We start from the raw sequence: 25179 nt of genomic DNA, 5'->3' as shown, positions 1-25179 counted from the left end.
TTGGCTAAAGAAAGCAGTGCTTGGGCACGAAATAAAAGCTTAGCTTTATTTATTTAAATAATGCTAAATAATAGGAAATGTCACTGCTAATCTTACTGAATTAATTACTATTAGGTAGAAAGTCTAATGAAGAATGAAGTATACAAATTATAACTATATTCTATACTGTTGTTGCTTTTCTGAAGCAATGATTAATGGAAGTACTTGACCCACAGCTCGAAATATTTGGAGTGCTACTTGGTTAAGTTGGAATTGTTGAAACCATAAAGGATGGAAAAGGAACGATCAACAAGCGGTCAAAAATATGTACATATTTGCGTGATTTATTTGATGCTTTTTTAAAATGGACGTGAAAGCAACACCACTAAAATTACATGGGTAGTAATTTAACTTCGATTACCTGACTTATTATTATTTCCATATCCTTAAGCAAGCACCTTTACTTCTGTCTACGGAATTATCATTTCTACGCTCCTTTGACGCTTAATCAAACTGCCAAAGATAAACTTATAAAATAAAAATATAACTTGTTTTAATCAATCATCTATGACGAAACTACCTGACTAAATAAATGCAGTGACGAATATAGTTGACACATGGACAAATGTCGAATGTTTATTATTCTCCAAATATCACGTTGGCAAGGTTATTTGGGGACAAATTGTTTTGTCTCATTCTCGTCTTTCCCCCTATTTTCCCTTTTTTTTGTTGATCCCCAACAGTTTATTTTTCCTGTTGCTTTTCGCTTAACGATTTCTTGTTCACTATTTGTTTGTCGTTTTTCTTCTAATTCCTTGCTTTTTTTTACGTTCTTGTTAGTTATGTCAGCTGGTTGTATTCTGTCGTTTTTAGTTGCTTTTGTTGTCGTGGTAGTTCTTAACGTTGCCATCGTCAATTTTCTCACGTCGCTTTTGCCACTCATGCTCGGCCCCCATATTTTTGTCATGATACACTAATTTTCATTGGCCTATTTTTGCTGAACCCCTTTTAAGTCTACGACGGTCTCCATTTCAAAAGGACTGCTCGCCTATCCAACGGCTCTACACTTTTCTGAAATTCTAGCCCTTTCTTTTATATCCCCATCCAGCTGTCCTCATCCGCCTCCACAATATAACTCTAAGTTCTCCTCTGTTTTCTGTTTCTTTGCAGTTTCACATCTTCTTCATAGCTTCTAGACATCATCATTACCATCGTCGTCTTCTTACTCTTCATCAGAGTTTTCTTCGGTTCATCGTTATTAGCTTCACTCCACATCATGAGTCTTCATCCATAGCACTGTATCATCCGGAACAGTAGAGTAGTAGTCGTACATTATAATAAATAATAATGGAAATAGAAGTAATTATTACCACCATTGCGATAACTTTCGGGTAGTAATAGCTCGAGTAAAGTCGAAGTCTTGTCATGACAGCGAGTAAGTTACAACGTAATACATAGTACGATTGATGGTACTTGGAGGCCTTATAAATAATGACAAAAAATTACTGGTCAGTCAAACAAGGATTTCTAGCCAAGATAATAATTGTAGCGATCCTCGTTCATTCATCAGATTTGTGCTTCATGCGTATGTTGCTATTATACGATTATTGTAATCTTGTCTTTTTTAGTACTTGCTCTTGCACCACCTTTCATTGCAAACAACGATCGCAAATAGAAAATGTTTCGTTATTATTGCAATAATAATAATAATAAAATAATATTAATTAATCGTCGTTTGTCGTCGTCGTCGTCCACTGATCAGCGCTGAAGCTCTCAGTCCGTCTGTCCGTTACAGAGTTTTAATAAAGGATTTTTTTTTTTATTTCTATTACGCTTTTTCTGTTTCGCTTTTTTTTTGCTTTTGTTTCCGTTTTTTTTTCTACATTTATAATTACCGGTTTTTCACATTGTATTATTATGCATTTTCTGGCCTGTTTTTTTTTGTTTTACTTTATTTTGTCCCATCTATCCGGCGTGTTCGAGATACGTTGATTTAGCTAGCGCCTCCTGCTCTGTCTTTGTGATTTCTTTATAACTGCAATTGTCTGCTTCCTGGCTTTGTTGCTCGGTTTGCTTGCTTGTGTTTTGCATGCGCATTTTTCTGTTCTGAACTTCAAAATTCGGTTATAGGTCTTTTGCAATGTTACTTCTTTGCTTTTTTTTTCTCTATTCTCTTTGTCGGCTTTTTTCTTTCCTTTATGCTCTCGTAACTGCTGCTATACTTAAAGTTCTCATGGTTATTAATTATTACCCATTACTCAAGATGAATAGATCGTTCAGTACTACTATGGTGTGTCGACAGAACTGCTATTGCCAATCGACCATCTCTCACTCACTATTATCGAGTGCTAAAAAAAGTATTGTTATTAAACTTCAATTATCATCAAACATTCTTCATTGTCATTATCGTAGAACAATAGATGGTTCGAAATCTTATTGTAGCAATGGTTCAAATTGCAGTAAATGTGGAAGTAACAACAAAATCAACGTTCATCAATCGAAGTTGAACAGGAATATGAAAAAAGCCAAAAGGGCGTGATCATTATTATCAGTAGGCCTTGGAAGGACTATCAATTGCTGCTAGAAGTAGTACTCTTACAGTATATCATCTATAAACGCCTGGCCATCGGGCCAGAGACAAAAGCAGAGTAAATAGAGCACATACATTGGCCCGGGCCACATCGGCTATAAGTAGTCATCAATTCGCTTTCATTTTACTTTTAGTTTCTTACACTATCTTCTACGGTAGTTGCCAAAGCAATTTGCGTCAGTATTGTCTTTCCAGTATATGATGCCAGAGGTTATTTGAGACTCTGGGATTGCATACATCATCGAGCGGGAAATATATTCAGCAAATTATAAGGTCCGAAATTAGGCATTGAAAATTGTCTATGTTTCCCTGCAGGCTGTGTTTAGGCAGTAAGCAAGTAAGTAAAAGTGATTCATTTCTTTAAATTTAAACCCACTCCTAGCTTGGCAAAACGTCTCCCCCGTGCCGCCGCTAAAAGCCTACAATTGTTTTTGACTCGCAGTGTCTGCGCTATTTTCCTCACACTCAATGCTGGCTCAATTGCTGCGAACTTGGCGGTTGAGGGATCGGTAATAATCACTTGAAAATTGAGGCTTCCCTTTTTTTAACTTCGTGCAAGCTTGCCTGCCTGCGCTTGCTGCCTACAATGGCGAACAATAGTACTTATGTCAGTTTTCGTTTATGTTTGCCCTAAAACTCCTTCGCTCACTCGTTTGCCTTTTAGGTAGAATAATCGATTATCTTTCATTCCTTCTTCCCTTTCTCCTGTCTTCGTCTGCTGCCTTCACGCAATTTTTCAAAGCTACCCAGTCATATATCCTATACGTTATTACGTTGAGCATAGGGGGACAGCGTTGCGCTCCTACGCATCACGCTCCGATATTAACACAACTTCTCTTTTTATTAATTGGCTTGCCGTGATCATACAGATAGTGATGAACGGTGAAAAAAGCTTTACGGCACCAACAATCTATTTAAGTTAGGGCTATAGCATTGGGACGATGTCACGCGTAAATCATAGCCTTGCGAGGTTACGTAAGCCCTAAATGGGTGTATTAATTGTAATGGTAGTAATAATAATACGTTTTTACGTGAACTAACACCGGTGAGTAGCTCTCTCGTTGCTTAGGCGACAGCGGGAACGGCTGCTGCCGATGACAGGGCGAAACCGCGCGATCCATCGGGTCCTTTTGGTGCGCGGATAGCAATGACACGAGGCCCGTCATCAGACAAAGTCATTGCTTTAATCCGATTTACAAGTGCTGCTGGACGTGGGGTAGCACCCTTCCCCTTCTCCTTGATGCGGTTCACGTTCATTGCCACCTGTTTGTTGTTGCGGCCAGTGCGCACCAAATCGAACTCCAGGATATCGCCAACCTGCAAGTTTGACCCATTTCGCACCTCACTGAGTGAAAACATCAGCTTCTTCGGCTCTGCGCCCTTTTCCGCCTCATAGTTGAGGTAGCCGAATTGGCCCTTCAGAGAACCAAGGGTACCGGTCTTTCTTTCTCGGACAGCTTTGACGTTGACGGCCATAACCTTCTGGGTGACCTTGCAAACTGCTAACTGGAATGAAACGGAGTTTCCTTTGTGCACAACTTCACCCTTCTTCGATAGTGACATCACGCTAAATTCGTACTCGGCGGGAGTTTCCTTGCTGTTCGTGTCAGAATCCCCATTGGCGTTCGGGTCAGCTTCGTCCGTCTCCTTGGCCTCTTCGGGTGAAGGCTTTAGCTGTACGAGGCCACAATATGGTTCTTGGTCGGGGTTGAAGCATCGCAACGAGCGCACAACTTTACCGGCGTAAACATCTTTTGATACTAGTTCTATGCCGGGCACGGTATTACGCTCAAGGGGTCGCACACAGTCGGCACACTGGCGTTGATTTTTTGTCGATAGGCCATACTCGACTTCTCTGCCAACATTCATATCCTTCGTATCGCCTTCAAAAATCGAGTAGTGGAAGAATAGATCCTCCTGCCGGTTTTCAGCTTCGATAAAGCCAAATTGCTCCTTTAATGCCACAATGTAACCGCGATGAGTAAACTTGGCGCTGTTGTTGACAGATGCATTCTTGCTATTAGTTTTCTTTTTATTTGATTGGGTCTGTCCACCCGGCGTCGGCACTTTGCACAAACGTATGGCGACCTGCCTTTGGCCATTGTGGTCGGCTGCAAGCGAGAATTGTACAGTAGTGTCAATTCGAATTTCCTGATCGAGAACTTCGCTGAGCTTGAAGTAGTACTCGACATTGCCTTGCTCGGAGTTAACGAAGCCAAAGTTCTCCTTGAGCGCGACAACAGTACCTGACAAACGATTCTCTTTCGCAAACGCCGTTGGCGCAGTCACAGCCATTGTAATATTAGTAGCTCGCTTCAACCCGTCACGACGGTCAGTCGCCAGCTGAAAGTCAACTGGATCACCGACTTGCACTGTCCACATGAGCGGCGCCAAATCCCGGTCACCGAAGCCCACCTCCTTCTCAGTACCACCGTTGTCTTCATACTTAACTCGCCCGTCCAGGGGCTCCTCTGTCTGATTAGGTAATTTCGAAATCCAACCTCTGGAATAACGGCATAAAGATGCACACAGTGATTTCTAACACGTTAGACAAAGCCTACATCGAAAAATTGGGCAGCAGAGGATAGATAAATCAATAAAATCGTGATTCCAGATACTTTTTTGTCTTTAAGATTTTGATGATCAGTTGAGTTTTCTTTCCACTAATTAATAAATTAGGGTGAAATGAAAGCTCGAGTCAATACGGTTTAATAATTCTGTCAAATTACTTATCTAAGTCATAAGTCATAAGTTTGTATATACGTTACATTACAGTTTCTTCAAATGCAGAGTCAAAACGTGAAATATGGTTCTCCTGCGGTTCAAATCGAGGATATGTTGCTCATCGTAGTGATAATATTTGGGAATACAATTACCTGCGAATACAATTTTCAAGGTCCTCGAAGACGACAGTACCGCTAGGAAGACGTTGTAGGTTAACGGCCACCTCCCGATTATTTCTCATGGAAATGTCAAAGGAAACATCATCACCTAACGAGATGCCTGCAAAAAAATAATACGTTTACAAGACAATTAACCCATTAAGATTTAATGCCCAAATTGAGTACAATCCTCAACTGCATTGTTAACGCAAGAATAATACCCTATGTTGCCAAGAATATAAATCTTGTCTTTTAATTTTCCATTTTGCTAGCCTCTACATACCTGGCTGCACCTACCTTGATAGCCTTCGGTATAATGGAAAAAAATCTCTTTGACGACATCGGCACGTTCCACAAAGCCATACGTCTCTTTGAGCGTACATACGACGCCCTGATAGCGACCACCGCTGTTTCCGTTCGCCTGTTGGGCATCGTCATCTTGGGCTTCACCACCTCGCGGCCCACGTTTCCCCTTCGGGGCCTTTTGCGGCGAGGGCGAACCAGACGCCGCCACCTGTTGCTGCTGCTGTTGGGGTTGCTGCTGTTGGGGTTGCTGCTGCTGCGGTTGCTTCTGATTCTGTTGCTGTTGTTGTGCTTGTTGTTGTTGAGACTGTTGAGTGTGTTGTTGTTGAACTTGATGTGTTTGTTGGTGACTTGTGTTTTGATTATTTGACGTTTGGCCGCCCCCGCCTGCAGCGCCACCCTGATGGATGTTCTGCTGCTGCTGCTGTTGTTGTTGTTGTTGATGATGCTTCGTCGATTGTCCGCTGAAGTGCTGCTGAGTGCTTGCTGCTGCTGCTTGACTTGTTGATGTAGTATGGGCTTGAGCTACAACTGCCGTTTGCTGTGGCTGTTGGACAGACTTGACGACGCCAGTGGCCTGGGGAATCGCTTGTTCGATTCCGCTGTCGCGCAGGTTGCCGTTCAATCCGGTTAGCATGCGGCTGTTCACCATCGGCGCGGGTTGCGTCCCGTTCACCACGTGAATAACCTGAAGGATGCCGATGTTGGAGACAGACGTGATAAAGAAAATAAAATCATGATTACGCAGTTCCGGACGTCAAACCCGAAGCATCTGTTTCGCTTAGCTTGAATAAGGTACAATTCACATCAAAAGCTACCTAAGTATGCTACAAGTTATATCCGTAATCCTAAGCACATATGCTCCTTCCGTAACGATTTTGACGATTCTGACCTGAGCGCCGTGTGGAGGAAACGGTGTGACAGTGACAGGCACCTGGTGAGCATGTGGGTGACCGAGCAATGGCATCTGGGTAGCGTGTATTGTAGCCACTGGCAAGACAACACCACCCGGGTACACGGTTCCGACCATAGGCGTCGCAATGGCGTACTGCTGCTGTTGGGGCACTTGCTGATGTTGGGGACCGAGATGTGGTGCTCCCAGAGCAGCGGGAGTTTGTGCGTGCGCCGTTAGGGGACGTACTTGTCCAGCCTGCAGGTTGCCTGCACCGTCTGCCGTGATTACGAACTGCACGGTTTGCCCATGTGTTGGCGTTTCTCCCGCCGGATCCAGATCATCTCTGGTGAACTCGAAAAAGAAACACTCTCCACAATTCTCGTATGCCACTCGCCCCTCGCGACCCTCAGAGTTCAGTTCTGACGTCACTACACCTAAAGATACGGATATACATAAATAGGAAATTTGGCTAAAGAGGTACACTCGGAGAATTTCATACGACAAGCAATTATAACCGTACAAGTTAGTTATTTCGATTCACTGTTTCAGCTTTAAGGTGTCACTTACTCCGTTTGGCCAAGTGGTAATCACTGTATTTGAATACGATCAATTAAAAGTGACATTATTGTGGATATTGCAATAATTGTTGTCTTTGCTTATTCTATTTTGTAGAACAAAAGTGATGCGAATGCAGATTTTTCTTTATAAAGAAACATCGAACACTTTGTGGCTGTGACTCAATCAGCCAAGAGAGACTACCTGGATAGCACTCCGAGGGATCTCTGCTTAGACCACGAGCTGCTCATATATGACATGCAATTTGTGTTAACAGAAATGCTTCAAAATACTTCAACCAATACATAGATCAACATGGCACCTAAATCAGCATAACCTTGTACCATTCGTTCAAAATACTACCATGAAAACTGAAACGAGAATTTTAAATCAGCACGACTTACATCAGCAGGTCCTGGGTCTTACCAATAACGAATGTTTAGATATTTGTTGTAGTATCCAATACCAAAAGGTTCAGCCCATACCAACAACGTTTTGTTCAATCATTAGCTGCAAGACTTCTAATATTTCCTCAAATACGAAGTTAGATTTTTTTTTTAAGGTACGTCTCTTAGAATATAGGTCGCTCATAACGCGTATATCTATAAATCGACCAATATGTAATTCTCAAAGCATCTAACGGCTAACAAGGCTACCTGCTGAGAGTGCTTATATAGAGATTACTTACCCTGTACGAGCTGGTGTCCCATGCCGAGGGTGGGATCACTGCAGAGCTTTGCCACAGCGACAGCGATAGGTTTGCCACTTTTTTTGTCGAAAGTCATTTCGAAATCGACTGCGTCTCCCACCTTAAGGTGTTCAACTGTCCCACTGAACTGCGAGTAATGGAAAAAGAGTCTCGCCTGGCGATCACAGCACCGAATAAATCCATAGGTGCTAAGTAACTTCTCGACGATGCCTGTTTCACGCTCGGCACTACCCAACGCCCCTTCACGACCTTCCGACCCGTCCGACACACCCCCAGCGCCACCCACCCCACTTGATACCTGAAAATAGAAACACGTAGGACATACATTTTGACAAGCAGATTTGAAACAAATTGCAACAAATGTAGATAATATATAGTCTCGAGACGTCATACAAATATGTTCGATTTTGATTTTCGCGGAGAACTTGCGCTAAGAACCGACGAAGCTTTAATAACACACAAATTGTGCAAGGATACTTTTACAATAACCCCAAGCATTGTTAAATAGATTTAGATTCCTATCATCATATGGCAAGCATTTTAACCTTGAAATATATAAGTAAGAAACGTTCTCACTTGTTTATATTTGAATCTCAATGCAGGTATTTCTTTTGTAGAATGCTCTTAGGCGCCCTATAGTAGTCGAATATATGAAAAGACAACGCTCTATTCTGCCCTTTACAATGCATTTGGCTGTTTTTACTCCCGAAACTACTTCCTAGAGTTCCATATTTTTCTTTTCACAGGCTAATGCAACAACACAGACTTAAAGATGTTTATGTTGGTAAAAAAAAACACGTAACTGATACGTTTAATTTAATACGAAAATAACCCTTCTAACCAAATCTACCTAAATATCAAACGAGTTCTGCAGAACTTGCTAAGTTTCCTTGAAGCTGAAATGAAATGCTGAATTGCCGTAGAATAAAAAACGTAATATCTTCATAGCGTCCGCGCCGACGCTTCCGGGCTTGTTGACCTCCTTCAATTGGCAAACCTCTAATAAGCACACATACCACACTATCCCACTATTGTTCCTGTCGGTAACATTTAGCAATATTGCTTTTTGCGAGTCTGTTTGCTCTCTATAACTTCATCTCTCTCACTCTGACACTATGCGGTCATTGTAGAGTCGTAGAAATGGAGCGCCATCATCGCCTGAAACTACTGACGAGTTGCCACTAAATACCACTTGCACCGTGGTTCAGATCTCAGAGTATGCCATTACCGCAAGCGTGTTACAGTGGCCCCGTAGAGGAACACACTGCAGTTTTCCATGTTGGCGGTACTAGGTTGGCTCTTATAAGAGGGCGGGCGTTGGTGGGGGAATATATTTGCGAAAAACGATTTTCCACGTTTTTCAACACGGCGACTCAGAGCAGCAAAATGACTACTCATAGAAGTAACCTTTATATAACGTTTTCGTCTAATAAATGAACTAAACAAGTATGTGTTACTGTCAAGATTAGAAAATAACGAACGTACTACCTATGCGGAACAGAGAAGCAGATTTTATTCACATAATGTACTGAATTTCACTATCCCATTGTATAACACTCTACAGAGTTTTGAACCTAGGTAAAGCCGCGCTGAAGTGGCGGACGATCCTTTCGTTCCAACAATAGTTCCAACAAACAGTAGTGTGAATTCATGGCAAACACCTCATATCGGGTAATGATCGCCAATCCAAATGGCCTATCGACTCACCCCGATCAATATATCCATCTACATCTATGATAGGATACTAATAATTTACCGTGCGTGCTTTCTCGATGTTGAGCTGCCAGAATTTCCATTGGCAGGCAGGCACGGATGACGAGATGGCACCGAATGTTCACCCCCACTATCCTCTCCTTATAGCGTTCGTAAGTCCACCATCATATTCTTTAACCATCCCTTATTGAAGACATTTGTCTAAGCCCCATTTTTGGTGAACTTTGTCGCAGGCTCGAACATTGTCTTACCTGGTCGTGCCACTTGCTACCGGCCATCTTTGGCTGGACAGAAGGCAAATGAAAAGCGATGCGCTGCCCCTCACGACGGCAACGAGTGCTAATCGGTGATCGTGGTTTTGCTCGGTTCCCCTTGCCTTGACGCTAGCTCCTTGGTTGGGACTCGGTACACTTGAGCTGGTTTGAACGCAATTTAGTTACACTGCTGTTATGACAGCTTGTCTGCCGTCTGAGGATGAGATTACTTGGAATTTGGTGCGAAAAAAACGGTTAATTTTGCTTAAATTCGGGATTGCCTAATTGCTAGCACTGATCAGGGACAACGACTTGGTGCGCGGAACGCGCGGTCTGCGGACATGAGCCTCCGTCCGACACTTAGCAAGCAAGGGAGCCCGCGAAAATCAAATCTATGTCGTCATTAGCGCTGGCGCCGCCCAAAACATGAATGATCTCATAGACGTTCCCGGGTGAGAGGTAAAAAGATAGTAACTTTAATAGTTGGTGCTGCTGAGCAATACCTAAAACAAAGGTTGCGCTTTTAAAAAAGGATTGTTCACTCTCGTTGCAAAACTAGAAAAATTACTATCATAGTAATACTGTACCTAAGGAGTGTTTAAATAATTGTTTCAATTTTTTAAAGTTTCGGATCTCCAAGAGTTGTAAAGTTGCAAACAAAGTAAAATTGCTCTTGAGAAAATAGACGAATCGGGACTAATCAATACGTTAGTAGAACTCCTCTGTTAAAATTTATTAGCAGTGGTAATATACAAGGGTAGACTGTTGTTGTTCACTATTTTCATTACCATTTCTATTTAAACCTTTTTTATTGAAATTTTAATTGAACATTCTTGATAGTACATAAGGATAACATTTGGAGAAGAGTCAATTTAGAAGTAATGGCTCCTATATTATTTCGGACACAGTCTTTATCTATTTCAGACCGTTAATGGTTCCTAACGCCGAAAATAGCTGGACAGTAATTAACATGTTTCTCTGTTTAGTTGTTAAATGTGACGGTGTAATGTCACCTAATATGCGGTCTATTTTTCTTTAACCGTCTCTTAGCGATTACCACCCAAACCACGAAATAGGTTTGATGTAGGTATCTTACTCGAATAATATAGGCTATATACATATTTTCTGTAGCCAACCCTCAACTCAGATTTCTAGGCATTTTGTACGATTATCAAAGATAAATTTACATTCTCTTCCTTTCAATGGGCCCATCACAATAACGCACCAATGAAAAGGTATTACAATTTCGATGATGGGAACAGTAATAGGTATTAATCTCTGGGAGAAGCTTGAGTAAGGCAAGCATAACACAATAGTGGCTGATAGAAAGGATCTGCGCCAACTGGCAGACAAAATATTCCAGACTGTACGGGTGAGAGCCGTCTGTGAATCAAGATCGGATTATTTAGTACGAGGAGTCCTATTTGGGTTTCTTCGATATGATGCTAATTAGGGTTACTTCATATTACTACCGTTATCTAACGACTGTGATCCTTGTACCATGCTTTGTCTAATGAGTTAATAAGCAAATGCTGACATAAAATAGTCTGAAACGACATGCATTGATTGTTTTTCTTGTAATGTAACTATTGATGGCTGGAATTTATTGTAGCGTCCCCACTATACTACAAGCTAAAAATAAGTAATAATTTAAATATATACATCTAATGGTATGTAAGCAACCTCGGCTGTGCCGTGAGTGAATAAGCTAACACACATCTCTGAGTATGTTCTTATAGTAGCGATAAACAACGAACATGCAGGCTACGACAAGGAATAGAGTCACTCGGTTGTCGAAAAGCAAGTAAATTATGCTAAAACCCTCCCGATAATGATTGCAGCGATATTGAAATCTAATTCTAAGAACTACTTCACGAGGTAAAATAGCTGAAGCTTACTTTGAAAACATAGGCAAATTGTAATATATTGTATCAGTCTTACATCATTGTATCCTCTCTCGTCTGGGTGCACATAAATAGGTGATATGAGTCCCATATTTTTGTTAGTTTCTTTAAACACGACACCTCTTTAAGTGACCATATGATGCCGCAGTTTGGAAATGACTCAACCAGCTCCGTGGGCGACGTTGTGCTTTTGGTGAGTTTACAAGCTTGACTCAGTTTCACTACAGTGGAACTTGAAAGGTTCAAAAACTAAGCAGCTGTAACAATTAACTGTGTATGTTCTATAGGAGCATTTCGAATCATGGCGCGAGTTTCTCCATAAGGACCCCCAAGTGAAGAGATGTTGTGGGTTTGGATGGCCGCTGCAGCTAACCGGCGGAGTTTCGTGACCTGAAGGGTCCCGTAATGCTTGTGAATTTATTTCTAGTGGGACCTTTGGTCGTCCAGATGCGTTTCGCGTGAATCATTCTTCTTGCTTGTAATACATGGATTTACTAATGAACATAGTAAGATGAGTGCGTTCAACTTGGCAGACTTGTGCTCGATCCCGCCGATCGAGTAATCAGCTGTGGGAACGTCGCAAATAGAACGGGGTTCTCCGAGTGAGTAGAACTGCGGGAGAGTGAGATTACATCAGTTAATGAGAGGCCTATTGTAGATGTGTTTTTATATTTGATCATCATTATCAATAGCAGCATGATCTTAGTCATTATCAACATTAACGTTCTAAAGCAATTTAAAAAACAGAATCCAGTTCTCTAAGTTAACGTTTGCTATTTTGCCTAACGTAAGCTGGTATTCATAGGCCTCTTCCCATGAGTTTAGCATACATTATAGAACATGAAACAATCTATATGAATTAAGGTTGCGGGGCAAACGCTTCGAAAGAATTGGTCAATGAATAGGAGATTACTCTTCCTGTGAGACGCCTACAAAAGCCGCTGGAAATCAGCTGGAGTTGACTACGGCCAGCTGTAAGTCCTTGTCAAATGTCGCATTTTAAATTTATCCCTCGTATATTTGCGCCACACGAGGTACGCGAAGTGCGCATAGAGCATTAGTAAGAGTTCAATAAGTCGTACTCTTAGAAAGCCAGTAATCAATGTTTAGAAGCAATATTATAGAAATTCCCAGTCAGTTAAGTTTGCTTTGAAAAAAGTGCACTATTCTTGCGTTTTTAGTGCCATTCTAAGCAGATTAATTAATATTTTATTTGGTTTACGTTATAATGTATATACATACATTTCTTGTAACATATTTATTTCATACCCTGTTCCTGCTCTCTTTGTTTGGTCTCCTTGGAAAAAGGGTGTTAAAATGTGGGAATTTATCGACTTGATTTTCGTCACGCTTTATGACTTCTTCCGGTCATGGATCAAAGGCTTCATGCGACGGCTCAGCAATCTCTGTGAGCTCCAACGAATTTGCTACGGAACAACAAGTGGTCAGTAAAAGGCAACTATATTGTAATGTGGTGACTGTAGAGCATTTCTGGCATTTGTTGTAATATATGCGGATCTAAAATCATAGGCGTTATTTGTGCTTGTTCCTCAAAGCCCTTCTATGATAGAATCAGCCTGTTTCTAGCAGTAATGGAAAAATAAAAACGGCGTAGGAAAAGTTGGTAGGTATCAATTTTAGGTCCCAGCATATTTCGTATGATACTGTACTTTACCTGATGCTTGTAAAGACATACTAGTAGATTATGGCACAATTTATTATGTCGTTTAGAATCATAGTCAAATTGTTATTTTGAGTACAGAAATTTCGAAGTTGCATGGAATTGAAAAAAATTAGGCGAAAATTCTTTGTTGCTGCTATTGATACTATAGGGTATGAGCGCACAATACGAATCGAACGCTCTCTGGAGCAGTCTCGTCAATTACAGTATGTATACAGAACTTTGATTGGAATCGCCGAACAAGGCCGGTACACAGAAGCAAATAGCGCCAACGCAGTTGAGGCTGCTGTCTCAGGCATAGCTATTATCAAAAAGGTTTGTGGTTTATTACGTTATTCTATGGCAGCAACACCTATTGCCCCTAAAAGTCTTTTTCGTGATGCTACTGCGTCGTTATTTAAGACACAGCCTTTCTCATTATATGTCGACTCTTCCAGTGTATGTATTTCAAGTAAAAGACAAAAGGGGCTTTAACACTAGCTATTAGATTGAAAGTAATAACTACCCTGGTATACCACTTTCGATGAAATTCTAGGTGAAGCCAACAATACACCGTGAATTCGTTCGATCACTCCGATTTTCACTTAATCATCTATGTTCGTACCAGCAGTTAATATTTGAAGCAGTGCATGTTAGTCGTATATCGTTTGACTCAAATGACTCGAATCATGTGAAGAAGCTTAAGCTGCTTTGGAAGGGCCTTCGAGACGACGTCCTAGAAGGTGCGGTAGTCACTTCCTCTAGCCTAATTAAGTACATTATGTTGTAGGGTAATGTCAAATAGATTGTAAAAAATATTTGCAACAACCCTTCCAGATCTTGTATCAAAACAATGGCAGGACATCGGCTTTCAAGGTGACGATCCACGGACGGACTTTCGTGGAATGGGAATGCTAGGACTCGATCAACTTGTGTTCTTTGTTACTCAATATAACAGCCTAGCGAGACACGTGCTCAACCGTTCGCTGCATCCGAAGTTTGGATATTCGTTCGCAATTGTCGGTTCGTGCAATAACTACACATAGATCATACAACATCTCTTCCACTGATAAAATTTCATATTCAGACTAATAAACTCAGATACATATATATATATACATATATATATATATATATATATATATATATAAGTTCATTTGAGCGACTCCAACCTTCTGTGAACTAAGAAGAGATTTTCGCGTGCTTCATTGTTACAGGAATTAATCTTACTGATCTGATATTTAGACTTCTGAGGCAAGGAAAGTTGAAAACGCACCTTTATAATGCGATGCGAACAGTAAGTTAGCAACAAGCTCCTTAGATTTCATTAAATTTATAGCCACTCGTTTTGCATACATATAACATCAGGTCAAGAAAAGGACAAGTGATGAACGATTTTTAACGGCCTTTATCCTACTTTATTTCAATACCAGGTTTATGAGGCGCCCTTATCAGACATGTGTAGTTTTTAGCGTCTAGATGTTAACAATATGTATAATTTTTTCACAATAAATATGCAACTTATGCGTACGAATCCACCACAGGTAGTTGGCATGGAGGACTTTCACAAGCTGTACTGTTATGTGTTTGTCGAGTTCGATCGATTGTGGCTAGCCGAAAAACCACGAGACATTATGGAGTTTGGCAGAATCCGGGATAAGTTCGAGGAGCAGCTTGTTGAGAGGCTTAAACGTGAGGATTGTGTTTTAAACATGGCCGGCACAGTGGAAACGATATAATAAATTTAATATTCGATATAAGAATACGTTCATCCGCTTAGAGGATGTTTTGGGCATATAAACTTACAAGGCATCCCGAGCTCTGCCATCGGTGTACTCAGTATAGAAGGAAGCAGGAATACTGCTTGTCGGCTCCAAGACGCTTTCACGTGCTGTTTATTCTCTGCCCATGCAAATATAGACAACGTGTGGACAGACTTAGTGTTCTCTAGTTTAATGACGTGTACAGTTTATTTTCCAATCAATATGTAGAATCTGTTCATATGTGTATGCTTCACCTATGTTTGAACTGTGTTGTGTACTTTGTATATGCTTAGTACGTTTATTTGCTTAGTACATTTATTTATGAAACAAGACCGAGCACTGAATATCGGTTAATCGTCTCTTTGTACGCGATTGCTTTCACAAAGCGTTATTGGACAATGTATAAGAGACCTTACCTTGCAAAGTAAGAGCTCTTACACGCCATACATGTTTGATAGCGCTTTGTGAAAGCATATATATATATATATATATATATATATATATATATATATTAACGAAGGAAATAAGCAGGTGGCCTGTAAAACTACAGAGGTGACATAAATCTGTTGTAAATCAGTAAACACTAATCTTTTTAAAGAATTTTAGCGCGTATGTTGTCCCTACGTTAATCTTAAGCGCAAATATACCGAACAGTGCAACAGCAGTAAACAGCGATTTAACCGTGCGATTGACCGACGATGAACAACTGTGTGATAATAACAAATGATAACTGCTCATTCTCTATGGTAGACTTTTACATGTAGACAAGTTGCACCACATATATCGTATATGAGTCTGAAAATGAATTGACAGAAGGACAGAAGAATGAATCATGGATAACTATAATACTACGAACACACACGTCAGACTAAGGTTACTTTTATTTAAATATTTACACTATTAAAAATCCATTGGCATATGTACCATTTGGGTCTCAATAGTATTAGTAGTCAAAGAGAATATCCTAGCAGTGATGGATGAGCAGGCATGTTATTTACGTAAGCTTAGGAGATATAGTTGTATTATACAAAAATCTATACGTGTGAGTAAATGCTCGACGACAGAAAGACATAAAGAGTAAGAACACATGGTGCCTTTTTTGAGTTTTTAAACAATAAATTAAGGTTAGTGGAAAACTAAGTGGTATGTGTACGAATCGAGTTGTTCTGCAACGAAAAATATATCTACTAGTTTTTTTTACTCAAACGTCGACGTTCGGCAATTGTCGATTCTTGTACCTGTCGTATATTGAAAATTCTGCAGCTGAAGTGCTGTGCGAAGAGAATCGCAAAATGTTATGGGGCGTTACGTTTCCTTTGTTCCTATATTTTCAGTCATAGTTGAGTTTGTCAATAAATTCAACGCAGTATTTTTTCTTCACGAAACTATCTTGCTATATATATTTACAATATATAGTATTATTGTTATGCAACTTGCGCACAGCTAAAGCGATATGACAGAAACGGACTAGTTGGGAGGCCAGACCTATCCTGGCAAGGGAAAGTTGAATAAAAAAGCTTATGCATACAAAAATTATACAGCGCTTCGTTACTTTGAGGGCAGTAACGACTAAAATATGTTTACTTTTAACATTCTCTTCAAATATCTGTTTATTGCATTTATTTGTGAATCACATGACAAATGAAAACACGATACAATGTGTTTGTTCAACAGCATACAAATATATATATATATATATATATATATTTTTTTTTTTTAATAAATAAATTAATCAATTATCAACGGGGCCATTTTTTGTTTAACTCTTAGTTACATACACACGCGCACATCCAAACTCTAAGATTTGTATAAATACGTCTACGATTATAGATTTGCCATTTTACTTTGTACATAGCTATTACCCTTGTAGTGCACGAAAAGCATCCTGTAGTGTGGCCAGATGAACCTTCTCTCGTTTACTTTGTTTTGTTCTAGTTCATACGCATCACATATGTGGGGTCTTCCTATTCGTTTACTTTACTACGCTATTTCCTCTTTAATAGACTTAACGCCATATAGCTAACATATGTAACAAGACATCAACTTCGCACACATGCATGTTCTGTGATTGCGAATTCTATTAATGGCTTTTATGAGTCATTGCTATTTCAGCTTTTGGTACATGATCTGCAGAATATCGATTTGAAACTAGCCTCTCCAGCTACTTCTTCCTCTGCTCATTAGTTAAGTGCGTGCGTCTAAACTATTCAACAAAAACAGTTCCCAATGGAGTCATGCCTACTAGCCTATGTAGCGTTTATGCAACCTTTTACTGAAAGCAAAACATGCTTCTTAAACTATACATTTTTTTTTCATCACATTGTGTTACTCCCATTATCACGACAAGTTGTCAGAATTTTCGACGCAACAAGAGTGACATACTAGATGATTTGTACTTGAGCAAACTGGGCACTGCCGGTCGCTGCAGAGAACGATGCTTCAACACGAAATTGAGCTCGTACGACTTGTTGACGGCGTAGTAAACATTAGTGTCTGGTGGTATTTCGATTTCTAAAAAATGAAACCGGAGTCAGTGGAAAAAAACCTCATGAACTTACACTGTGCAACGTACAAGCAATTTTTCTTTTCTACAAGTTTTGATACACTGAATGCACATTTTCACTGGCTGAATGTAAGTTTGGGAGATAAAAATCTGTGATAAATGGAAAATACACTTTATGCAAAAATATCAATTAGCAAATTCAGGAATCGCGATAAATGATGAAAAAATAAATTTGCACGTCATAAACAGAACTGTTTTAAGCTCTGTACATTTATCAGATTTGCAACAGTCTCATAAGCGGCTTGCATACCTTGACCGTCCGGTCCCTGTTGGACGAGCATGTAGTTTCCTGGATCGTCATTGATGGCGAATTTTTCTAGAGAATTTTTAATTACCTGCTGAGTTCGTTCCCTATTACTTAACTGCAAGATATTAGAATGCAAAAAGAGGCCATATGAAGTCACAGTTAAGAGACTGCAGCAGAGATGGGAATACCCAACGAGTGTAATAATTCAACGAAATTTAGTGCTCAAGTCAAATCATGTTGTGATTTAAGGTCTAGTCAAAGATTTCTTCTGAATCTTTAAAAAGAATTGGCGCTTGTAACATATTTAAATCTAAGATAAATTAGTAAGACAATCCATAATGTACAATACGATATATCTATGCATGGCGGCGATCATTCAAATAGTTTTAATATAAGCTCTTTGCAAACGACGGGGAACTTACAAAGATGCTTTTGTACAAATTCTGGCCCTGCTGTGGCGTGACACCGGGCTGTGCGACGCTTACACGAGCTATATGCACTTCAGGGTTTCTCGCCCCAGTAACTCGAAGCTGTCCTGTAGTCGTAATCCGTGGTAGTTGCAAACTACAAGTTGAGTGCGACAGACGTGAATCAGAAAGGCTGCTTAGCCCATTACTATCTACAACACAAATACCTTCGCCTCGTGGTAGTGATGCCATAGATGATACATCACTCGTGCTTTGAAGATCCTGAAAAAACAAAATCGGTACTCATTTACATCAATAAACAATCCCTATTGTTTACCTAGCTACAATGTATTATTTGCGATTGTGTTAATATATGAAGCCGACCATGCGCAAGTATTAATACCTAATATTATACGCGTTTAGGGGCATTAACTATAACAAAGCGGGTTTTCAATGTGTATGTGCAATACATAGAGTTAATAATATGCAGACACATGTTGACGCGATCGTACCTGTGAAAGGAGGACACACGAACTCGAACTGGTTGTCGAAGAAGTTGAATTTTTTTTCCGGTGTCCAAGATTAATAGCGTCGTTTACCGAGGTACATCTTCGAAGACCATCAACGCGGGATATTGAGTTCAGATCTCGAATGACAGGGTTGGCTGGTTCAATCTCGCATGAAAGTTCGTAGCTGTAAAACATATTAGGATGATGAAAAATAAAAATTCATTTCATTACACCATTTTGCCTACACCATTGCCTCTCACTATATATCGTCATAGGTAAGAAGTCAGAAGTATCTACTTAAAAGTAATACGCTGCAAAAGCGTGTTTTTATCTCTTGTTATTAAGATCACGCATTGATCAACAAAGAATCGAATGACTTCAACTTGCATATAATTATAAAGTAAAATCGCAATATGAAACAGAAGCGTTTCTCGCCATTCAGCACCGCAAAAATGTATGGAGTAATAATAAACAAAGAGGAAAGTTCTGTTGACCTGTTGCATATCACTTCATTTAAAAGGGGCATGCTTCTCCTCACATTTAAGCATTTGGCTTGACTATGTACCTTTCGTCCTCACGCAGAATCTCTATGCTATCAAACCAAACGAGAAAAGCCGGATCCGGTTGTATGCTATAGCTATTCGACGAGCTTTGGAGAATTTTGATTTGGGCAAGGATCTCAAATTCTTTCTTCTTCTTGTCAAAGTTTATTAGCGGCGTGCCGTCAGGATGAGTGACGTTTTCAGGATATGCGGAGTCTGTCATTGTGAGGTCCTTCATAAATGTACCCAAGTATGGTATTGTACCACTGATTGTCGGCTGAAAAAAAATGCGATTTATAATGTAAGCTAGCAAGCATTACTTGCAAACACATTAAATCGATAAAGAGGTAATGCAATCGCCATTTGCTTTTAGATTTACTATTGGTATTGTTTCACTCAAATCTGTACAACGAAAAATATCGATAACATTTGTTAACTACCTGAGATTGAGCGAAATGATTGGTGTGTTTGTGGCCATTATGGCGAGGTGACTTATTGCCGCTGGAGGTACTTCGATCAGGTTTCCAGTCGGCAGTCTTCGCCGTACCTTCTTTCAATAGCAACGATCGAGCGTTCATCTCGTTATTGTCCTCACTAAAGATCGCGGCTAGCTCAGAAAAGCGTTGAGTCTTCTCCCGAGCTACCGATTGCCATACACGCGACAGACGGTACAAGTCATTCGACTGCAGAGCTGCGATGATTGCCTTCAAAGAAGTGAAGTTCTTCACGTAACGAAGCTCCTATGAAGTGGCAAATGCGATATAAAAACTTAGTCAACGATCATAGATCTTCATTCCAAAGGAAACTTCAGACCAGGCGACTGCATGATTCACTTACAGTAATACAATTCAAGTTTCATAATTATTAGTTTTAACGCTTTACAATATCTTACTAAGGAGGGCAGCAAAGTGTTAGTTTATATTATCTTACATCAGCAATCTCGATCCATTTGGTGAGTATTTCGGCTCTTTGTGATACTTTCACTTCGGTACCACCTATAAGAACGGTCGATATAACTTTCTTTACGACAGCATTAAATTGCCTCACCGTGTCCTGGTATGTTTCACCACACCTGTCTCCGGTTTTGCGAGATCGCATCGTCAAACAGTGGTATGGAACCAGCCGTCTGAACAACGTCTGAAATTTCACCGTAATTAAATTGTGAAGCATATTTGACAAAATCACACGAGACCTCTAAAATCTCTCTAATTATTTAAGTAAAGATACAAACATACGCAATTATGATATTATTCATATATTTCTACAGTTTTTAGGGAAATCCATCAACAACCTACCATGTCCATCCATGTAAGTTGAAGAGCAAAATGCTTGTTGTCAATGTCCTCGAATTGCAACCCGATCTTCATCTGATCACGAGAATACTCGTTTATCCATGATTTAGGTTCAAAGAATTTGCCTCCCTTTTTTGAACGCAACTCCTTCAACCGACCCTGAACCTTGCGTTCAATGATCGACGACGGAGCATATTTTTTCACGAACTCCTGGAGTGCTAGGAGCTCCTCGTGGTCAGGTGGGGAAAAAAAATCTTCCGGATATTTGTCCACCCATTCTGCTAACGTTTGGCGCAAGGCAATCTTGTGGCCTTCCTCCGTATCTTCTAGAACCTAGAGGAAAGTTTATATAATTTAGCAATAATTCATCACTCTGAAAAATGAAGTTGTATTTAACTCCCCACTTCGGCATTAGTTAGCTGATATTTCGACACTAACACTTACATCAAAAACGCACCAAATGGCTTTCAACTTAGCGCTTATAAGCTTTTAAAAAACGAAAATTCTTTAAAAAATAGAGCCTTGAACCAGTAATGTACTTAATAATGAAGTTGTCAAAGAAGACCTACCTGAATGGTGCCTTCGTCTATTTCTTGATATCGGGTGGTAATAACTTTCAGAAGCTGCCCGCATGTCGCGAATGAGCGATATGTTGATAACAGTATGTGCATCACATTGGGATCGACTTCCCCCTGGTCGTCGGATAGCGAGGCGACAATTACTTCTAAGGTGCCGGCCTTTAAATATCTTATCTGTGTGTTAGTGAAAATGAAAAAAATAATGACTACTTTGGGATGTAGGGTAAAGCTATTCTACACTAAAGTCAAGAACTTTGGTGGATTTGTCATTTTTTGCGAGAAAAGTTTTTGGTCATTGAGGTTCAATAATTTCAAAAGCTTAATCGTAATTCTTTTCTCCGTATATTTTTCAGAATGTTAAAAAATGCTTTTTCCAACTTAATGCGTTCTATCTCGCAAAATGTTAGGAACTTATTTAAAATAAGTAAAATCCTTTAAATATTGTTTAGTGCATTTGCTTTATGAACGACTCAGCTGTTCAGAAGATGCAAAGTCGATATAGTTGCAGTTGATTACACTGCCGAGTAGATTTCATCTTTTACTAGACAAGTTCACATTGACTATAACAAGTGTAAGTATATGACATCTTTGCAAGGTAATTGAACATTTTTAATTCAACTCTCGTTACTTATTAGAATACAAACACAACCTGCATAAAATAATACTGGTTAGGTAAAATAAAAACAAGCAACGAGGATCGTGCGTGGTTCCACATTCACTTATAACGTTAATTACCGGTCCAGACAGAAAATTCTAAGTCCCGCCGTTTAGCTTCCTCTCCGATTAAAATTTAAAACTCGATTCAATATGGAGCTGCCTAACCAGTGTTCAATGGATCAGCAATTCTTTATTGACGAAGATAGACTTCTTGAGAAAGCTTCATTTCTAGATTTGAATCTTATAACTTGTACATCAAAGTTGACCAGTGATATACAATTTGTAAACCAGCTACTTGACTTAGTTGACGAATTAACGGTCAAGATCACACAGGTACTGTCAACTTCGGCAACTTCAAAACGATGACCGCTAACGTTAGAGCGTCAATTCGGTCAATAATGTGTGTCTGTTATTTAAGTAAAAGTAAGAAAGTTTTGATAAATATCAACGCATTTCTGTCGTATAACACCAACAAGGCATTCTTCATACTGTTATTGTCTCTGCTGTGCTGTGTTGTGGATTGTCCTGTCTGCATTCCAGATAGATCCGTTGACGCTCGTGAATACTTTCCCCATGACTCCTGCGCAGCGCGACAATAAGCAAACACGATGTAAGTATGGGGGTAGTTGTAAAAACTGTAGACGTGTTTCATCTAACGTTTGAGGTAAGGCGGCGGTGGTTAGAGTACCCTACGTGCTCAGTTATTACGTCTCAATGCACCTTTGGTGCAGCTAGCACGCTAACTAATCATGTGGTAAATACACAAAATGGCTCAGCAAGAACGGGCCCACTTAGGCTATTTTTTTAATAACCATTTACTTACGTTGACCTGTCTAATCTAGAATGAAGCTGTTGTGTGCTTTGTGGTTGCGACGCATTATTAGAATGAATAAATCTGCGGTCATTTTTGCCTAAAGTGTTGTTATCACAGACGGAAGAAGCATGTACGACTATGAAGATCTATTTCTCCTTCTACATTACACAAATGCAGGGGATCCGAATAAAGGAGCAAAGACAATTGGGTACGAAGGCAATAAGCAATGACGTGGTCAGTTCCGAACTAATATTTCGTATCACCGTAGTAAAAAGCCTCTTTAAAATCCTGCAATCATGGCGAACTACTCAGAAACTATAGATTTTATCAGAATCGTTATATCTATAACACTATACGCAATACATTTTCCATGAGGTTTAAGCAAACTCAATATATCCATGACGACATATATATATTTTTATATTTAACAAAATATAACTTGCATTGTACCAGTGAAACTCGATATACAATATGAAATTACAGCCTGGTCTCGGGCGATCTTTCTTCTATTGGGACACACAGTCTACTTCGATTTGTCTTGAAGTCGAGTTTTGCAAAGCTTGCAAGAAAAAGCTTACTTTAAGCTTTACGAGGTTCCTACATAGGCAATACCATATGGACCCATACACATATTCGTATATCTAATGTACCTGCACTTCGGAACCGAGTACAGTGTCAAGAATCAAACAGACATTCAATCGCCTAATTTTGGCCTTGTTTTATGGCTTTACTTGGGCACTGCCCAAAACATCCCCACTATAAGCCCATACGCAAATTTTTCAACCCATTATCTTCTAGTCATTCAGTGACTTCAAAACAACAACAACAACAACGAGAATAACAGTTATTAAAGATGTCACGAAACCGTTTGTGATGGTCGTGCCCAAATAAGTATCTTTTATATCGCCTGTAACCCTGATTGCCACTTTTTCGTCAGTTTTTACTTCCCCATCTTACGACGGTGAATCCAAAACGACCTACGCATTGCCGGTGTTGTTGTCGCCGCCTTCACTGTCCGTGTTAGCCTCACATCTGCACGTTTACGTTACTGGTTGTTTTCGAAGGCGATGTTCGGTCAACCCGAGACAGAAATAGGCTGCAGCACAAAGGCGGTGTAGTTGACGTGGTTAATTCGGGTTTGGCTCTTACGCGTTAACGTCGCAAATACCAGCCAACCAGCTATCCATCTAGGAAATCATTTTGGAAAGAGCTCTGCTACATCATGTTATTTTGTGTGTACCACCGCTGATGACTCCTCTAAAGAAGCCTAAAGCTCTTGTCGAGCGCGCGAGAGTTGCGACTTTATTTCAACAATTTTTTTAAGCAGCTAAATTTTAACAAGTGACGGTGCGCTCTGTTAATGACTGCCACCGATAACCCGTTGTAGGAACGACAGTTGTTGTGCGCGATGACCCCGTTAGGGAGAGGTCAGTACAAACGGTCTGCATCAGCAGAAATACACTGTAGCGCCGCAAATGAACCAGGGACAGCGCGCGCGTCACAAGACTGCAAAGGGTGGCTACTCTTAGCTTATGTGTACATGCATAAACGCGGCCAGATAATTAGGCAGACAGCTAAAATGGCTGGACTAAGCGCGGAATACCTCTGATGGCTCGTTAAGCCAATGGCCAACTGTGCGTCGCAGGTTAATCACGAAGTGCAGATCTGACAAACGCTAGCATATGCTGAATCGCTTTTGGCATTAGCAGACTGAATCGGCGACCTTCGTTCATACCTAACCGCCGCTGGCTGTCTATTTCCCATTGCATATCAGGCAATAATTATCGGAGATTTATGAACATGAACGATGTATAATGGAGAGGAGCACCGTATCCGAAGCCTAAAACTTGAGAAAAACATCGAACTTCTCGGGTCAGAAGTGCATGCATTTGTTAACGAAGAATGTAAGAGATGTTGTTGTTGTTGCTATTGTTGGCAATTGACTGCATGAAACAGAGACGGTATTGACTGCCAAAACTTATTGGTCAAGGAGACCAAATAAAACATGAAGCAGATGTTGAAATGATTCGTGAACAGACGCCTTTCTGGTCCTATAAGCTTACGAACAATCACGTTTACAAACGACTTCTGTAAGCATAATTTTACATGGCTGAAATGTAAGTCACTTGTGGGAACAGCCAAATCGTTGTACAAGAATTGAAGGTGGAACGTTATGTTATCTTTAGGTGGACGAGCCATTTGTTTTGACTCAACAATGCTAAAAGGTGGCCCACGGTGAAAATGAGCTATGGACCCATAGCGCGGGTCGGGAGGTCAAGTTCCAGCGATTGGCCATTTCAGAATTGCCCCCATGCCACCCAATATAATTTAATTGAATGCCAAATAAATCGCTTGCACAACAT

General features: G+C 40.2%; 3 protein-coding genes across 7 annotated transcripts in view; 1 reads left to right on the top strand and 2 right to left on the bottom strand.

The window, feature by feature from the left end:
• Positions 1 to 584: 584 nt before the first annotated feature.
• Unr (cold shock domain-containing Unr) lies at positions 585 to 10220 on the bottom strand. The gene is made up of 6 exons (XM_086968469.1): positions 9878 to 10220; positions 7893 to 8211; positions 6647 to 7083; positions 5749 to 6442; positions 5446 to 5572; positions 585 to 5072 (listed from the first exon to the last, which is right to left on the bottom strand). The coding sequence occupies exons 1-6, from the start codon at positions 9902 to 9904 to the stop codon at positions 3635 to 3637; spliced, it is 3042 nt and encodes a 1013-aa protein (XP_086824595.1). The 5' UTR covers positions 9905 to 10220; the 3' UTR covers positions 585 to 3634.
• Positions 10221 to 11827: 1607 nt separating this feature from the next.
• Positions 11828 to 16743, top strand: LOC111260824 (ELMO domain-containing protein 2). The gene is made up of 7 exons (XM_022833861.2): positions 11828 to 12386; positions 13093 to 13228; positions 13617 to 13780; positions 14001 to 14187; positions 14282 to 14467; positions 14662 to 14741; positions 14989 to 16743. The coding sequence occupies exons 2-7, from the start codon at positions 13102 to 13104 to the stop codon at positions 15181 to 15183; spliced, it is 939 nt and encodes a 312-aa protein (XP_022689596.1). The 5' UTR covers positions 11828 to 12386; positions 13093 to 13101; the 3' UTR covers positions 15184 to 16743.
• A 43-nt stretch (positions 16744 to 16786) lies between these two features.
• Rgl (Ral guanine nucleotide dissociation stimulator-like) overlaps positions 16787 to 25179 on the bottom strand; it is a 24535-nt gene continuing 16142 nt past the window's right edge. For 4 of the 5 annotated variants that reach the window (XM_086968470.1, XM_022833857.2, XM_022833856.2 and 1 more), the window contains 9 exons: positions 21337 to 21519; positions 20771 to 21100; positions 20406 to 20612; positions 19916 to 20215; positions 19499 to 19752; positions 18937 to 19117; positions 18440 to 18706; positions 18021 to 18132; positions 16787 to 17718 (listed from right to left, as the gene is read on the bottom strand). In XM_086968470.1, coding sequence (XP_086824596.1) covers positions 17558 to 17718; positions 18021 to 18132; positions 18440 to 18706; positions 18937 to 19117; positions 19499 to 19752; positions 19916 to 20215; positions 20406 to 20612; positions 20771 to 21100; positions 21337 to 21519 — 1995 coding nt within the window. In that variant the 3' untranslated portion in view covers positions 16787 to 17557. Of the gene's footprint in view, positions 17719 to 18020; positions 18133 to 18439; positions 18707 to 18936; positions 19118 to 19498; positions 19753 to 19915; positions 20216 to 20405; positions 20613 to 20770; positions 21101 to 21336; positions 21520 to 22491; positions 22583 to 25179 lie in introns of all 5 variants that reach the window. The other variant, XM_086968472.1, reaches the window with a different exon arrangement.

Source organism: Varroa jacobsoni, unplaced genomic scaffold, assembly GCF_002532875.2.
Source record: "Varroa jacobsoni isolate VJ856 unplaced genomic scaffold, vjacob_1.0 scaffold_481, whole genome shotgun sequence".
In the NCBI taxonomy this organism is placed as follows: Eukaryota; Metazoa; Arthropoda; class Arachnida; order Mesostigmata; family Varroidae; genus Varroa; species Varroa jacobsoni.
The sequence above is the reverse complement of the archived record's forward strand: the minus strand, read 5'-3'. Positions and strand labels throughout refer to the sequence as shown.

Bases quoted from the DNA above. Each gene is read 5' to 3' on its own strand.
- Unr (XM_086968469.1), bottom strand. From the start codon at position 9,904: ATGGCCGGTAGCAAGTGGCACGACCAG. The intron at 8,212-9,877 runs GTAAGACAATGT...TTCTATTTTCAG, and splicing joins GTAGCAAGTGGCACGACCAG to GTATCAAGTGGGGTGGGTGG. The intron at 5,073-5,445 runs GTAATTGTATTC...CCGTTATTCCAG, and splicing joins CTTGAAAATTGTATTCGCAG to AGGTTGGATTTCGAAATTAC.
- LOC111260824 (XM_022833861.2), top strand. From the start codon at position 13,102: ATGTGGGAATTTATCGACTTGATTTTCGTCACGCTTTATGACTTCTTC. The intron at 13,781-14,000 runs GTTTGTGGTTTA...ATGAAATTCTAG, and splicing joins GCATAGCTATTATCAAAAAG to GTGAAGCCAACAATACACCG. The intron at 14,742-14,988 runs GTAAGTTAGCAA...AATCCACCACAG, and splicing joins TTTATAATGCGATGCGAACA to GTAGTTGGCATGGAGGACTT.